This window comes from Aspergillus luchuensis, chromosome 4, assembly GCF_016861625.1.
Source record: "Aspergillus luchuensis IFO 4308 DNA, chromosome 4, nearly complete sequence".
Classification (NCBI taxonomy): domain Eukaryota; kingdom Fungi; phylum Ascomycota; class Eurotiomycetes; order Eurotiales; family Aspergillaceae; genus Aspergillus; species Aspergillus luchuensis.
The window spans coordinates 1,413,166-1,428,110 of NC_054852.1; the positions used below are offsets into that span (position 1 = coordinate 1,413,166).

The 14,945-nt window shown below is 48.6% G+C and overlaps 5 protein-coding genes across 5 annotated transcripts; 3 read left to right on the forward strand and 2 right to left on the reverse strand.

Annotated features, from left to right (window-relative positions):
- Window positions 1–62: 62 nt before the first annotated feature.
- On the reverse strand, window positions 63–221 carry AKAW2_40513A (uncharacterized protein; the record flags this gene model as incomplete). The annotated part of the gene is made up of 1 exon (XM_041688849.1): window positions 63–221. One exon carries the CDS (start codon window positions 219–221, stop codon window positions 63–65), a length of 159 nt encoding a protein of 52 aa, XP_041542593.1.
- A 7,594-nt stretch (window positions 222–7,815) lies between these two features.
- Window positions 7,816–10,248, forward strand: chsG (chitin synthase class III; the record flags this gene model as incomplete). The annotated part of the gene is made up of 5 exons (XM_041688850.1): window positions 7,816–7,822; window positions 7,888–8,249; window positions 8,301–9,147; window positions 9,213–10,042; window positions 10,111–10,248. 5 exons carry the CDS (start codon window positions 7,816–7,818, stop codon window positions 10,246–10,248), a joined length of 2,184 nt encoding a protein of 727 aa, XP_041542594.1.
- An 813-nt stretch (window positions 10,249–11,061) lies between these two features.
- On the forward strand, window positions 11,062–11,893 carry UBC12 (NEDD8-conjugating protein UBC12; the record flags this gene model as incomplete). Its single annotated transcript, XM_041688851.1, has 4 exons — window positions 11,062–11,082; window positions 11,181–11,271; window positions 11,369–11,658; window positions 11,741–11,893. 4 exons carry the CDS (start codon window positions 11,062–11,064, stop codon window positions 11,891–11,893), a joined length of 555 nt encoding a protein of 184 aa, XP_041542595.1.
- Window positions 11,894–12,596: 703 nt separating this feature from the next.
- Window positions 12,597–13,169, reverse strand: AKAW2_40516A (cytochrome c oxidase subunit VIIa; the record flags this gene model as incomplete). Its single annotated transcript, XM_041688852.1, has 4 exons — window positions 12,597–12,676; window positions 12,782–12,817; window positions 12,998–13,040; window positions 13,143–13,169. The coding sequence occupies 4 exons, from the start codon at window positions 13,167–13,169 to the stop codon at window positions 12,597–12,599; spliced, it is 186 nt and encodes a 61-aa protein (XP_041542596.1).
- Window positions 13,170–13,646: 477 nt separating this feature from the next.
- On the forward strand, window positions 13,647–14,759 carry AKAW2_40517S (TBP-associated factor 8 family protein; the record flags this gene model as incomplete). Its single annotated transcript, XM_041688853.1, has 2 exons — window positions 13,647–13,917; window positions 13,981–14,759. The coding sequence occupies 2 exons, from the start codon at window positions 13,647–13,649 to the stop codon at window positions 14,757–14,759; spliced, it is 1,050 nt and encodes a 349-aa protein (XP_041542597.1).
- Window positions 14,760–14,945: the final 186 nt, after the last annotated feature.

Consider the following 14,945-nt stretch of genomic DNA (forward strand, 5'->3'; position numbering starts at 1 on the left):
CCGCTGCACACCCACCCGCAGCCTCAGGCACGGCAGACGAGATGATCCATTTGATTAACTCATTAATCGAGATTAGATGCCCATTCTGCTACTTCTTCTTCCTCTTTCCACCATTGGACTCGCCTATTCCTGTCACCGGCACTTGGGCTAGTCTGTCTTTCCGCAAACAGCCGACCGTTGAAGGACTTGGCCTTTACCATAGCACCAGATGTCAGGTCCATGGTGAGACTTGCCAGCTAGCCCCAATAGTCAACCATAGTAGTATTCCAGTTGGGGGTGATTATTATACATACAGGAGTACGTAGGGAGTCGACTAATCACTAAAACTGAAGGAACACATGTTCGACAGGCCTACTGTAATGAGAACGGCCAGAACGCTAATGGGCGGGTTCGAATGGCTCAAGCCACGCGTCATCCGGTCTCGATCCCGACAGACCAGTCCATGCCACCACTGACCGTTATTCTCTTCAACTTTTGGCAGAGATTTACATGAGTGGACTAGAAGCTTAATGACCATAAAATGAAGGGCCTATCGTGAAGTTCCAGCCTCAGGGTCAACCACACTTTGTATACACAGAAATACTGTACTCACTCTGCACCTGCTGCCATACTGGTATAATCCGGAGTTGGGACCCGATGGCCCCCAGTCCCATATTATCTGGTGGATATGAAATTAATCAATATTCATGCCGAGTCTTCAATAGATCTGTGCTTTCTCCATAGGTTGTCAAACCATATGCATATTATTGATTTGACAGAAATGACATTTCAATAGTGTCATATCCGCTCTCCCTCTCCCTTTTCTCTTGGCATGTGCTTAGCTTGCCAGCGTCCAACAGTCGACCGTTCGATAGCCTCCACCAGACATTGACTGGACTATCAAATATCGAGAATAAATTGATTTTTGCACATTATTTACATTCTTACTCACATACCCCGGTTGTTGGCTGGTTCAAAGGGGGGCCACGGTCATCTTTGGGGCCATCCCCTGAATGCAAATTCTGTGCCGCTGACTGGTCAGATGGCATGATTTGGCCCTGAGCTTGACAAAGCGTCATCTTCCCCTGGATGTCAATCCAACACTATTTCGGTATTTACTAGTTGATAGATCTACCAGGAAGCTTTACTAAGAGAGGAGCTGTAGATTCCATCATCGGACTCAACATTTGTGAAAAGATCGTTGCTGAGATACATCAGCAGAGTATTATATGTAGGCTCGGAAGCCACCAGTATATTTAGGCTATCTAAAAACATCCTACTACTGAGTATTAAAGTATGGCGGTCTCTTATACGAGATAACTATAATTTGGATATATATAGTGATTAGCGTAATACAGTATTCATCCGTCTGTTCTTCGGCCTCTTATGGATAAGCCTTTCGTCTGACATCTGCATGAATCCTTCAAATAAGACTTACTAAGCGTCTGATGAAGATGGCTAAGTTACGTAGTTGGGTTTATCTTGTCGAAGATGACACAAATGCTAGCCAAATATAGATATATGAAGATATATAGTCATTAAAGCAGGTTATTCGATGATAATGTGTGCTCTTGCATACAGTATACCTCCTCCAGTATATAGTGCTACAGACATAAATATCAGCAAGCTATTGTTGAACGCCTGCCCACATGTAACATCTAAAGTATTATTGCAGCACAAAGTTCCGTTCAATCCAACCAAAATCCAGGGATGACCTGAATACTAACGTTCGCGACCACGACGGGAACTAGAAAAAGAAAGAGTTGATGGTGAGATCGAGCGTGCCAGATGGCCTCTCTCGCACAGGGCTCTCATGCATTTCGGCGACATCAGCCAGAGGGGTATTTTTCGAAGCATCATCTCCCCGTCTATTGCGTTCCACTCTGACCGCGATGTAGAATCGATGGGCAGCCGGCAAGGTCGATGACTCGGTTGATCATGGGTGTCGCCGAGTAGTGGTATCAGATTTCAGATGCCGTTGTGTTGACGTGAGCATTGTTGGGTGAGCGTCTAGTAGATATTGAGAGTTCTAATGAAAGCTCGGCATATTTACTACCCTTAGGTTTTTATCAGTTTTCCATTTTCCAGGTTGGTGGCCTGAGGATCGTCCATGGTTGTTATGTGCTAAGTACTGCTGTGCAGCAGGTGCAGGTGCGTTTTGTGTTGTTGTACCATGTTTTTAGTGTATTTTCCCCATACATCGATGATTAATATATTAACTGGGGCTCAGCACCCTATTTGTGAAAGGGGAGATGAATGGTATTCGACCTCTTCATCCATTTCCATCAGTATCATGTAGTTGTTTATTGATAGCTTGTCTGAAGACCTAGCGACCTCCTATACTAAGATTTACGAGTATCTCACCGATTTGTACGGTCAATCTTTGTGATAAGGTGAAGAAAGTTCTACGATATCTCGCTAACAAGTTCTCGATCAAGATATTGGTGAAGTTCTCGGATCCCTCATACTACCCAGGAGTATGAGCTGGTTGTTATTTGATGAAGGTGGTAAGACCTGGGACCTTTGGCTTTTTATAAGCTGGATTCGGGATATTTGAAGATGTTGGAAGGCGGCTGCTGGTTGCGCTGCAGAGAGATTATGTAGTATAGGAAAATACGAGGCTTCACCCGAATATATCGTGAATCGTATTGGAGCTTCTCCTGTTAACAGGCACTTCACCGGATCTTTCACTTATCTTGTCTTACCCACGGCCTTTCACCTCCTGGTATTCCTCTCTTCGAGGGTCTAGATAGCTACAAACTCGACCCAGAAAGCCCAAGAACGCGGCAATTGATCCCTCTCGTGGTAAGATAATAGGAACACTATGTACCTCCGCTTTACTTCGTGTCTCGAATATTCGCTACTACTGTCAACCTGATAGTAAGGGTACATCAAACTTTTAAGCATACTAGCAAGGGATAGCAACTCTAACATTGACGAAATACTCGCGGCAGAAACTTTTGATACCCATTTCTGACTATGAAAGGAGAGGGCAAGTCAGTCTCTGTGGCGTCAAAAGATACAGAAAATGGAGGCTAGCCTGTGCTCGTGGTTGTGTAGTAGGAGAGGTTCACATTACTGCCAAGAAACTGTTAAACTGGATTGAGCCATGCAGTAAACAAGAGCTACTATCCAATTTATCTGCAATTGAGGTTGATGAAAGATATAAAAATGAAATTGTGGCAACAAGTAATCTATATATTCTTATAGTACTAGCCGCACGCTAGTATATAACGGTTACTTAACATCGAATGGTTTTTTTTTCTGCATGAATGGACTGAAAGATAGTATGCTAACTCCTGCACCGGCCAAAAGATATAATACTAAGTACTTCAACGAAATTCAACTTTTGGTACTATAGTAGTAGATGATTGTGTCGCTGTTTCAGAATTTCCTCAAGGACGTATTGGTCAGCTGCTGACCCATAATACAACGATATGGTAAAAACAACAGCAGCCCTAGTAGTACTCCGTACAAACAAGCATATTCCACCAAGCATCCACCGCAACGCGCATATCCAGCAGTGCCCGAAGCATGCAAAAGGGTACATGCATAGAACTTTCGCACGAGTCATGCACGATCAGAACAGCCCGAGACTGCGCCCGTCGCTCGTTACAATATGCATACTTCTCCTGTCTGGGTCTTCTTTTCAAGTACTTCCCTTTCTGTGGCTAAATTTTCCATCCCTGAGTTTCGTGTCGACGGTGCTATCAGCTAATAGAAAGGATCTCCGTATTCAACTTAATACACCGCTTTATGTCTTACTCTCAACCGAAGTCGTTACTTAGTTCTCAGTAGCCGCTGACGATCTGTCTCTCATTCCCGAGACAAGCGGCCAATAGTGAATGCTTCTGCGCTTAGCCTTTGGGACTAAGTGATAGTAGTGGTACCGAGGGTCTTGCTCTATATATATCCCGCCGCTAGTAAATGGACCCAGTGGCTGCAGTGGGATAACTACCATGTATACACTATACACTGCCGCAATAGATGCCCTTCACGACGCACATTCTACTTAGTACATGCATTTGCTTGGCTTTCACATGTGTAGAGATCTGAGCCTATCGCGTACATGTGATCTTGCATCCAGCAACTCTCCTCGCTGCCTGTATGTGGACTGCGGGACAACTCAGTGTTCGGAGATTTAATTATGTGAGAACAGACTAAGCATATACTAAGCATAGATAGGAAAACAATACTGAGTTTTGATGAAGATATTAGCTACTTGTTTATTACTGATTTAGGCCACGGTACTACTACGTTGCAATCTTATTGTATTAATTTGATTAGGTTACAACAGCCCAGCGGATGGGGAGTGACCACAGTTTGTAATAGCGGTTGTAACCCTTGAAGTAAGAATCACATTCTAAGGTTCAGACAAAGCGGAACTACCCGACGACCTTCCAGTGTGGCGACTTTTCTGATGTAAGAGAACCGGTATTCCCGCCGTTCGTGTGCTACTCAGAGTATAGCCAAATAAGAGGCAAATTCTGCCAGTCCAGGGCTTCAGGGATGCCGATTCGCGAGCCAGGGAAATTCTGTGAGACTTTGTCGCGCCTTTGGAGAGTGCCACATCGTCTGACTCGCGATTCACGGGACAAGGGCGACTGTGTTGTCACCGGGTGCTAAAGATAGGATATAGAGGGCTTGAAGCTAACCCCGATGAGGGTTTAGTCCCCTGAGCGCCATAGCTTTCTGTGGCAGTGATGATCATTGACCATGGCAGAGAGCTGACCAGTGGCATCAAACGATGGCTTGCAAAAGAAAAAGAAAAAACCAAACCAAGAAAAAAAGAAAAAGGATGTGAGAGTGTGTGGACATGCTGGCCATTACCTAATATCAGCACTACTCTCAACAATTGCCAGCCGCTTTGAAACCGCGGCTGACCAGTGAGCATGACCCCTCCAACCGCTTATTGGGCTTTGACTGTCTTTCAATGCTCCAGTGTGACCTTGGCAAAATTAAGGATTCCAGGCTAGCGTCGCTGGGTGGCTCCTGATTGACCAACGGCTGATAAACACGGTCTTGAGGCCCCTAGTGAAGGGAGTCTTGAGTTCCCCACAAGCCTATATTTGGCTGGGGGAGTTTTAGGGAGTTTAGACCTTTTTGGGTGAGCCCCGCCCCCTGAAACATTCGCCGTATGGTCTGTAACTCGGCGATACCAAACCTCTCCAATACCAGCCGCAATTAGTTCTCCGATCTCCGATAGGTCACTTTGACTACTGGTTACTATGGCAGACGGGCAGCTGGCACTACAGTATGGGGGCCAGTTTGGGGGCAATTTTTGGGGGCGATGTTTCGTGTTTGGCAACAAGCAATCTACTAGGTAAGATCAATGACAGCTCTCTACAGTAGGTAAGCGGAATTTATGATCTTACCAGGAAGGGGGAACCCAACCTGAAGATTTAGGGCCCGTCCAGTGCTGACTATTGGTGGCTGATGTTGTTTGTTGTATGTGGCCGAGTTATGCTGGCGAGGGATGTGGAATGTCCATACTTTCGAGGCCACCAGGACCTTGGAAGTTATCTTAACTCCCTATCGTCAAGCCACCTTATGCTATGCTTCGACATCATTATTACCAATTGTTGGATGTTATTGCAGCACGCGTCTGATAACCACTGCATGATACGAGCAGGACGTGATAGCAATGCAAGAAGTGCCATGGGGTGGCAAGAATGATATCCATCGGAATCCTCAATAGAACACGGTGTAGACTTACTTAGTACTATTAGGTACTTGACCGCCATGCCACACACAGCCACCGACTAAGGCAGGGTATTACATGGTACCTGGCAGGGATACAGTGACAATACGGGACGGGAAAGGTTGTGTTTTCAGGGTAATGCGGTAAAGTAAAGAAACTCAAGTGGACCAGGGTCCATATCCACTGGCCCGTAATCAGGGTTCAGACCCTTGATAATTTTAAATACATAACACTGGAAGTGCGGAGCAAAGAGCCAAGGAGGGGAGCAGAACAATGCCCTCAACTTGTAACAGTCAGGGGGGCGTTATGTATTGACAAGAAAAATTACTGCGAGTGGCTCTGCTCGCTCTGTCCACAGTAAGTAAGTAGGAGAAAGAGTCTGGAAGGAAAGATGGAAGAATATGATGCAGGAGACGATCCGTGGGCAATAGCCTGCCCAACCTTGCGGTCAAAAGAAGAAATATGAGGGGATACCAAAGAGGAAATGGCCAAACAGCCCAGCAATTCATTCCCTTCCCCCAACAAGGCGTGTCTGGGTTTTCTTTATTTTATTTTATTTTTTGTGAATAGACAGAACAAGAACCTGTGAATAGTTAGAAATACTCTTCTCATCTTCACTTCTTTTCAGGTGGTAGATCAAAGGACAACAAGTAAGACATGAAAGACAGACAAGTGACAATAATTAGGATTCTGATCGACTAGTAAGCCAGCAGCCATCATCGGTATCCGCCGTGATCGCAGGGAGATCTCAAGTGTATCCAGCCTTTTGGTTAGGAATCCAATTACCCACACCAAAAAAAAAAAACCGCCAGGGCGACCCTTGACCATTACCATTTGAAAGGAAAGCTGTCGCTCTCAGCTTGTCGTGCCTTTCTGGGCCTTTTTTTCCCTTTTCTTCCCTTCTCTTCCTAATTTTTTCTTTTTTACCCTTTTCTATCCTGAGACCTTCTCGTCCATCTCTCATCCCGCCCAGTCTCACTTCTCTCTTCCTCTTTCTTTCCCTTCTCATCCTCCTCCTGCCCCTCCCAGCTTTGTTTTGGGAAACCCTTTCACCCAAAACCCCAACCCTTCTTGTCCGCCACGGTCAGACGGGCTTCCCGAGCTTCTTCCCTCATCCATCACCTGCGATCGCAAGGTACCTCTGCTCAGCCCTGGCGGCTTTTTCACGTTCCTGCTGTTGCTCGCGCCCTTCGACCAGTTTTCCTTTCAACTGTTCGTTCCCCCTTCGCTCGTTTCTACCCTCTCGCGCATCCCCGGTCATTTGAGCGCTTGTTTGTCTGCTCCCTCCGCGCTTGGGGTGGTTGCCCGCTTTATTTACTTGCTCCGTTGTCTGACTTCCCCAGTCGGTGCACTCCTTGCTCCTTGTTTCCCTGATACCCTCACGCCTCATTGCTTCTTGCGCCATCCTTGCATTCTGTTCCCACGGGGCTTTGCTTGAGCGTCCGAATTCAGTTCACACATATTACGACTTTAATCTCGTTCTACAACCATGGCCTACCAAGGCACTGGTAATCACTCGCCTCCCGGCTACGATGACGGTGGTCATCGGCTCCAGGATCTACCGGCTGGAAACAACGTAAGTTTTCATTTCTAGTGGCCGTGTGGCATCGCGCCTGGACGAAACAATCCGTTAACATGGAAACCTGGATGATCTCTAGTATGAAGAAGAAGCGTCTAGAGGATTGCTATCGAGCCAAACGGGCCCATTCACAGGTCCTTTTGATGACCCCCAGCAGCGCAATCTGTCCCCGGCTCGGCCCACCTCTGGATACAGCTTGACCGAGACATATGCTGCCGATGCGGGTTATCATGATCCTTACAGCGCAGGTGGCTCTGTTTACTCTGCACAGTCTGGAGAGAACCCCGCGGCTGCCTTTGGCGTCCCCGGCCGTGTTGCTTCGCCCTATGCTCGTAGCGAAACCTCGTCAACAGAGGCTTGGCGCCAGAGACAGGCCCCTGGAGGTGCAGGTAGTGGTGGCGGCGGTGGTGGTCTGCGCCGCTATGCTACCAGAAAGGTCAAGCTTGTGCAGGGCTCAGTCCTGAGTGTTGACTACCCGGTGCCTAGTGCTATCCAAAATGCAATCCAGGCAAAGTATAGGAACGACCTGGAGGGCGGAAGCGAAGAATTCACACACATGCGATGTAAGTTACCGCAGGGCCCAATCATGCAGCTTCTCGGAACTAATGGAGAATTCTCCTGGGTATAGACACCGCGGCCACATGTGATCCTAATGAGTTTACCCTTCACAATGGCTACAACCTTCGTCCTGCCATGTACAACAGACACACCGAGTTGTTGATTGCTATCACGTATTATAATGAAGACAAGACTCTTACAGCCCGTACGCTCCATGGTGTCATGCAAAATATCCGTGACATTGTGAACTTGAAGAAGTCCGAGTTCTGGAACAAGGGTGGGCCGGCCTGGCAAAAGATTGTAGTCTGCCTGGTTTTCGATGGTATCGACCCCTGTGACAAGGATGTGCTGGATGTCTTGGCCACCGTTGGTATTTACCAGGATGGCGTCATGAAGCGTGATGTCGATGGAAAGGAAACCGTTGCCCACATCGTATGCGCAACCCGAGAATATACGCATGTGGAGATTGCTAACACCTAATAGTTCGAATACACGACGCAATTATCCGTTACCCCCAACCAGCAGCTGATTCGCCCGACAGATGACGGCCCCAGCACGCTACCCCCGGTTCAGATGATGTTCTGTTTGAAGCAAAAGAACAGCAAAAAGATCAACTCTCATAGATGGCTTTTCAATGCTTTCGGCCGTATCCTGAATCCCGAGGTCTGCATTCTTCTCGATGCTGGTACCAAGCCTGGACACAAGTCACTTCTGGCCCTGTGGGAGGCCTTCTACAACGACAAGGATCTCGGAGGTGCTTGTGGTGAAATTCACGCCATGTTGGGTAAGGGTTGGAGAAACCTGATCAACCCTCTCGTGGCAGCCCAGAATTTCGAATACAAGATTAGTAACATTCTGGACAAGCCGTTGGAGAGTTCTTTCGGTTATGTCAGTGTGTTGCCTGGTGCTTTCTCCGCATACCGATTCCGTGCAATCATGGGTCGTCCATTGGAGCAGTATTTCCATGGTGATCATACTCTCTCCAAACAGCTGGGTAAGAAGGGTATTGAGGGAATGAACATTTTCAAGAAGAACATGTTCTTGGCCGAGGACCGTATCTTGTGTTTCGAGCTGGTTGCGAAGGCTGGCTCCAAGTGGCATCTGTCATATGTTAAAGCCTCCAAGGGTGAAACTGACGTGCCTGAAGGTGCTGCGGAGTTCATCTCGCAGCGTCGTCGTTGGTTGAACGGATCCTTCGCAGCCGGTATCTATTCTCTCATGCACTTCGGACGTATGTACAAGAGTGGCCACAACATCATTCGGATGTTCTTCCTTCATATTCAGATGCTGTACAACACTTTCTCGACGATTCTTACATGGTTCTCTCTGGGTACGTTTAGTGGTTTCATTCGACTATCGCACAAACTTGAGGACTTTACTGACTTGAGCAACCAGCTTCCTACTGGCTTACAACATCGGTTATCATGGACCTGGTCGGTACGCCTAGCGATAGCAACGGTCACACTGGTTTCCCCTTTGGCAAGACGGCAACTCCCATCGTCAACACCATCGTCAAATATGCCTACCTTGGTTTCCTGCTCCTCCAGTTCATTCTGGCTTTGGGTAACCGCCCCAAGGGTTCTCGGTTCTCGTACCTCGCATCTTTCGTTGTTTTCGGCATCATTCAACTCTACGTTGTCGTCGATGCACTTTACCTGGTAGTCCGCGCTTTCAGCGGCAGCGCTCCGATGGACTTCGACACCACGCACGGTGTTGGTGCGTTCCTTGGTTCGTTCTTCGGGTCGACCGGTGCCGGTATCATTATCATCGCGCTTGCTGCCACTTTCGGTCTGTACTTCGTCGCTTCGTTCATGTACATGGACCCGTGGCACATGTTCACCTCCTTCCCTCAGTACATGGCCGTGCAGTCTTCTTACATCAACATCCTCAACGTGTATGCCTTCAGCAACTGGCACGATGTGTCCTGGGGTACCAAGGGTTCTGATAAGGCGGATGCTCTTCCCTCCGCGAAGACGACCAAGGAAGGAGGCAAGGAAACTGTCATTGAGGAAATTGACAAGCCTCAAGCCGATATTGACAGCCAGTTTGAAGCTACGGTGAAGCGTGCTTTGACACCATATGTGGCTCCCGAAGAGAAGGAGGAGAAAAGTTTGGATGACTCGTACAAGAGCTTCCGTACGAGACTGGTAACATTCTGGATCTTCAGTAACGCTCTGATGGCTGTTTGCATCACCAGCGATGGTGTGGATAAGTTTGGCTTCACGGTATGTATATCTTCTGCAATGAACCGACTCCCGATGTTCCAAAAGACGAAACTAACGGCTTCATGCAGAACTCTGCCACCGATCGTACATCACGTTTCTTCCAGGCTCTATTGTGGTCCAACGCCGTTGTCGCGCTATTCCGCTTCATTGGAGCTTGCTGGTTCCTGGGTAAGACCGGTGTGATGTGTTGCTTCGCCCGCCGCTAGAGAAGGTGCGCAGCATAATGAACGAAAAGTTGTCAATGAGGGGTGCTTTGCTCATGGCCGGCAGAGGCCTCGTGGAGTTATTCTTGGCACATTTTTGTCGCAATTTTGTATTCTACATACGATGTTTATTCTTTGTTTCCCAGGTTCGGCTGTGTTTTGTTTCAGGTTGGATTTGCACATTTCATAGGGACTGCAGGCACGACAATGTTTTGTAGACTCTTAGCGCATTAGAAATGGGATGTATTCAAGGGCGTGGAAGGCGATCGGTTGACTGTTTTACGCGGGGATTCCCACAGATAATGTTCGAAATGAAACCCTCATAATAACAAGAAGTCGCATGGCCAAATAATGAACGATAGGAAGAGAGCATGTAAAAGACCGCGAATATGGGCATCCTGAGTGGCAACTGGTACGGGCAGGCGGTGGTGCAATGGGTGGCCCATGGCGTCAGGCCGCCGCCCGCTCTCTGCGGCAGTCCGGCTATCACCTGTCTCTGATAATCACTCTGTTGCCTTTCTACACGCATTAATACAAACGCCTTTCTTCTGTCGTGGCCTGCCACCTGTCTACGTTGAGATAAAGGACTGGCTCCTCCTGTCTTGCCATCGTTCCCTCTACGCTGAAGTGGAGATTAGTTGTACCGACCAACGAAAGGACCCCGCAGCCTTTCCTCCCCTCTTCACCCACTCAACAACTACGAAGATTCTAGGATAGCGATCCATACCACAATCCCTAGACCCAGATCTCTACAAATAATTCTATATCCTACCAAACTCACACACAGGTGATCGCGAGCCCGCAAGATCAGCCACGATGTTGAAGATATGGTCTATGGTACGTCGCGACTGACTCCCATCCATCCACCACCTGCCAACCAACCAACCAACCCATATGTACCCTCTTTTCCACCTCACTAACGCCCTCTCAAACAGAAACAACAGCAGCAGCAAGCTGAAAATGCCGAAGGAGCTGCCGGTAAAAAGAAGAAGAAGGTCACCGCCGCTCAGCTGCGCGTGCAACGAGGTCTGAATGTTACTGCCTACCTACATACCCTACTACACTCTCTCAAACAATACCCACTAGGACATTGCACTAACATCAAAATCGAAATATGACACAGACCTGCAAGAACTCACCCTCGGAAGTACAATGAAAATGTCCTTCCCGAACCCAGACGACATCCTAAACTTCACCCTCACTATCGAGCCGGACGAGGGCATGTACAAGGGCGGCGCTTTCCACTTCAACTTCACGGTCAACCAGAACTTCCCGCATGATCCTCCCAAGGTCAAGTGTACGCAGAAGATATACCATCCGAATATTGATCTCGAGGGAAATGTGTGTCTGAACATTTTGAGGGAGGATTGGAAGCCCGTGTTGAATTTGAATGCGGTTATTGTGGGGATGCAGGTATGAATTCCTCTCGCTTTTATATCTTGGTCTTCTTGATTTGTGGAGAATTGGGGTGTTAATCTTTTTACGCTGTGTTTAGTTTCTCTTCCTCGAGCCGAATGCTTCCGATCCGCTGAACAAGGAGGCCGCCGACGATCTGAGACAGAACCGGGAGGCGTTCAAGCGCAATGTTAGGACATCGATGGGTGGTGGTAGTGTGAGGGGGATACAGTATGAGCGTGTTATGCGGTGAATGGTGGACCAGCCTGGCCTGCCCCTGTGTGGTTGGTAGGTAGTAGTTGATATCAGTTGGTTGCTCTTGCCTGTTGGGCATGGGGTATAATGGTGGTGGTTGTGGTGGATGCTGTGTGTGTGTGTGTGTGTGTGTCCGTGTTTGTGTGTTGATTTGGGGAGTTTTACGTGCATGGCCTACATTTCCACTTGGATTAATTAGCGACTGGATAGATTCCCTGCTTATGAATGAAAGAAATGAACACATCTTTATCAAATGCTGCCCAGTAACATAGCTACACCTGACCCTCACTACAACCTACAAACCACTGAATCTCCCTCCCTACGACGAACACAAGAACAGCCAACCAGATAATCCCAAACAACCGCATGTATGAGTACAAGCGTATATACAACAGACAATTAAACACTCGAGGAAACGTTCTTCTTTCTTCCCTTCTTCTTCTATTCTTTCAATCCACACACACAAGCACAAACACATTCAACCCGCACCATCAACCGGAAACCCAACCCAATGCCCACGCTATATACCAGACAACAAAAACAATATCAATCACATCCTATCAGCTACACATTCCCCACACTTCACTCCCCAAGATCAGATAGCTGACGCATCCCGGTTCCATCCGGCATAATTAACGAGGTACATTGGGAGCCCCCAATCAACGCGCGAAGTCGAATGCATTTGCGTAGCCAATGCGAATTTACTGCTGGGCAGCAGCGCGCTCGGCCTCGAGGCGGGTGTAGTAGTCGTCACGGGCGCGCACGCGGGGAAGGTGGAAGCCTGTATAGTGGTTTTTCGTTAGTGGCTGTTAAATTACCTCTGGGATGTGGTTTGTTGGAAGGGAAGGAGGAGGAGGGATTAAAGGAAGGTCTGTTGTATACGTACCGTACCACCAGAGGTAGCCGAAAGTGGTACCGAAACCTGCGAAGTAATTATTCAGTCAGTCAATTGTCCTTCTGGGTCGAGCCCGGTTGGTAATTTTGCGCGCGGGGCGGATGTCGATGTAAGAATGCTTGTATGCAATTCGAATATATGGATAGGAAGGAAATCATATGAAGACATCTCGGGTCAATGGAAGCGCGGGGTCGTAGGCGGACTCACCGAAAGCGGTGCTCAGGTCAAGGACCAGAGTGCGGCGGAGCATCTAAAGTGCAAAATGTTAGCCTGTAGGGTTCCAAATCTGGGGGAGGCCATGGGGTTGTGGATGTTGTCCCGGGTGAGTTGGGTAGGAGAAGGGTGGACGTACGCCGGTGATGGGAGCGACGGAGGCCATTGTGAGATATTAGTGTCTTCAGACAGATCTGAGGAACGGGTAGAAGAGATTCGCGCAAGAATTGACCTGCTGGGGTGGTGGTGGGGGGTTGCGGAGAGGAGAGGAGAGGAGAGGGAAAGCGAGCGGTGATGTCGAGAGTGAAAGTCGAGGTGAAGCTTTCCGGGCCGGCGTGTAGTAAGCGACGGCTGTGAGTGGCCTGACTTTTGATGGTGGGTTGCTGCTGCGAACGGGCTATTGATATCCAAACTATGACGCGACTTACGAGGAGGTATAATTATGGGGCTATGTATTTTGATTTTAATTGTCTAGATATTGCTATTGTAATTCTGTATTATCAAGTCTTAATCGAGCATTGAGGCTCAATGACTGGGCTGTAGTGATGTCTGCCTCAGGCATATACACGTGACCTCACGCGGTTCTTGTGTTTGGCGCCGTTTCTGGATCTCTCCCCATCCATCCATCAAGACCACCGGCGCCATGGTCTCCTCGGAACCCACTGTCAAACGATCCTCTTCCTCCCTACCAGAAGGTCCAGATGCCCCTGATGTAAAACGAACGAAACGCCCTTATCACCATCACCATCGCCTACAAAGTCCGGTCGCCCCAGCGTTGCCGGAACCCGCTATTGTCGACGAGGCCTGCATCGACCATGTCCTCAACCGATCTATTGGACAATATCTACAAGAATGCGGATTTGATATCGCCGACCCTGCAGCGCTGGACGCCTTTCGCAGGGTAACGGAGGAATGTACGTTGGGAAACCTAGGTCTCAGAAGGAATCGTTCATGATATTGATGGATTTGGTCACTAGATCTGCTGAGATTCGCCTCGTATGTGCGCCAAGCGATGCTCTCCAGCCGGCGCATACAACCTATCCCCCAAGATTTCGAATATGCCTTGAAAAGACAGTCCGTGCCGGTCAGCGACCTCCTTCCGCACGTAAAACGCCATCCAAACATCGAACCTATCCCCACCCTTCTACCAAATCCTCCGCCGGAAGAGGACTCGTTCAAGACTTTGCCCTCCTTAGGGCCACAGCTCAGCGGCGAAGACGATCGCGCTCACAACGCCCATATCCCGAAACATTTCCCCGACTTTCCCAGTAAACACACGTATCGTCACACACCGGTTTTCACGGAACGAGAGCAAGATCCGCGCGTCATTCGAGAGCGAGCAACGGAGGATGGTCGGCATGGCGAGGAGGCGCTGCGCAAGTTGGCTCGTGCGGCGTTCAAAGACAACAATTCTGGCTCATCGGTCCGGGATAAGAAGCAATGGGGACGACGAGCAGAGAGTATGGACGGAATGTTTGAGAAGACTGTTAGAGCCCTCGCAAAGAAGATACAGAAGCCCGGGACGGGCCCAGACTCTGCTGGCCCCATGGAGATCGACTCGGGAGCTGGTGCAGATAAAGCCTCCCGCTCGAAGCTGGCGTTGAACATAGAGCTGCCTCCTATCATCAACTGCGAGAGAGACCTTTGGCGACGAGCGCCTACATCTGGGAGCCGACGAACGGAGGAAAACAAGCTATCAAGTGCAAAGGATACGCCCGATATGTCGAGGGTGGATAGCTGGGTGAATGCATCATGAGGTGTAGGATAGGCAGAGGCGTCAGGCGTTCAGCTTTTTCATCGTAGCATAACCGAGAAGATACCCATGGAGCAGGATGTCAAATAATGCAACTCAATTGGTTAATCACATAGCCTTAACTGCCATTGTGGTCTCAGTAGACTGAACGCCAACCCAACTCCTTGCCATGCATGTAATCGAAAGGGG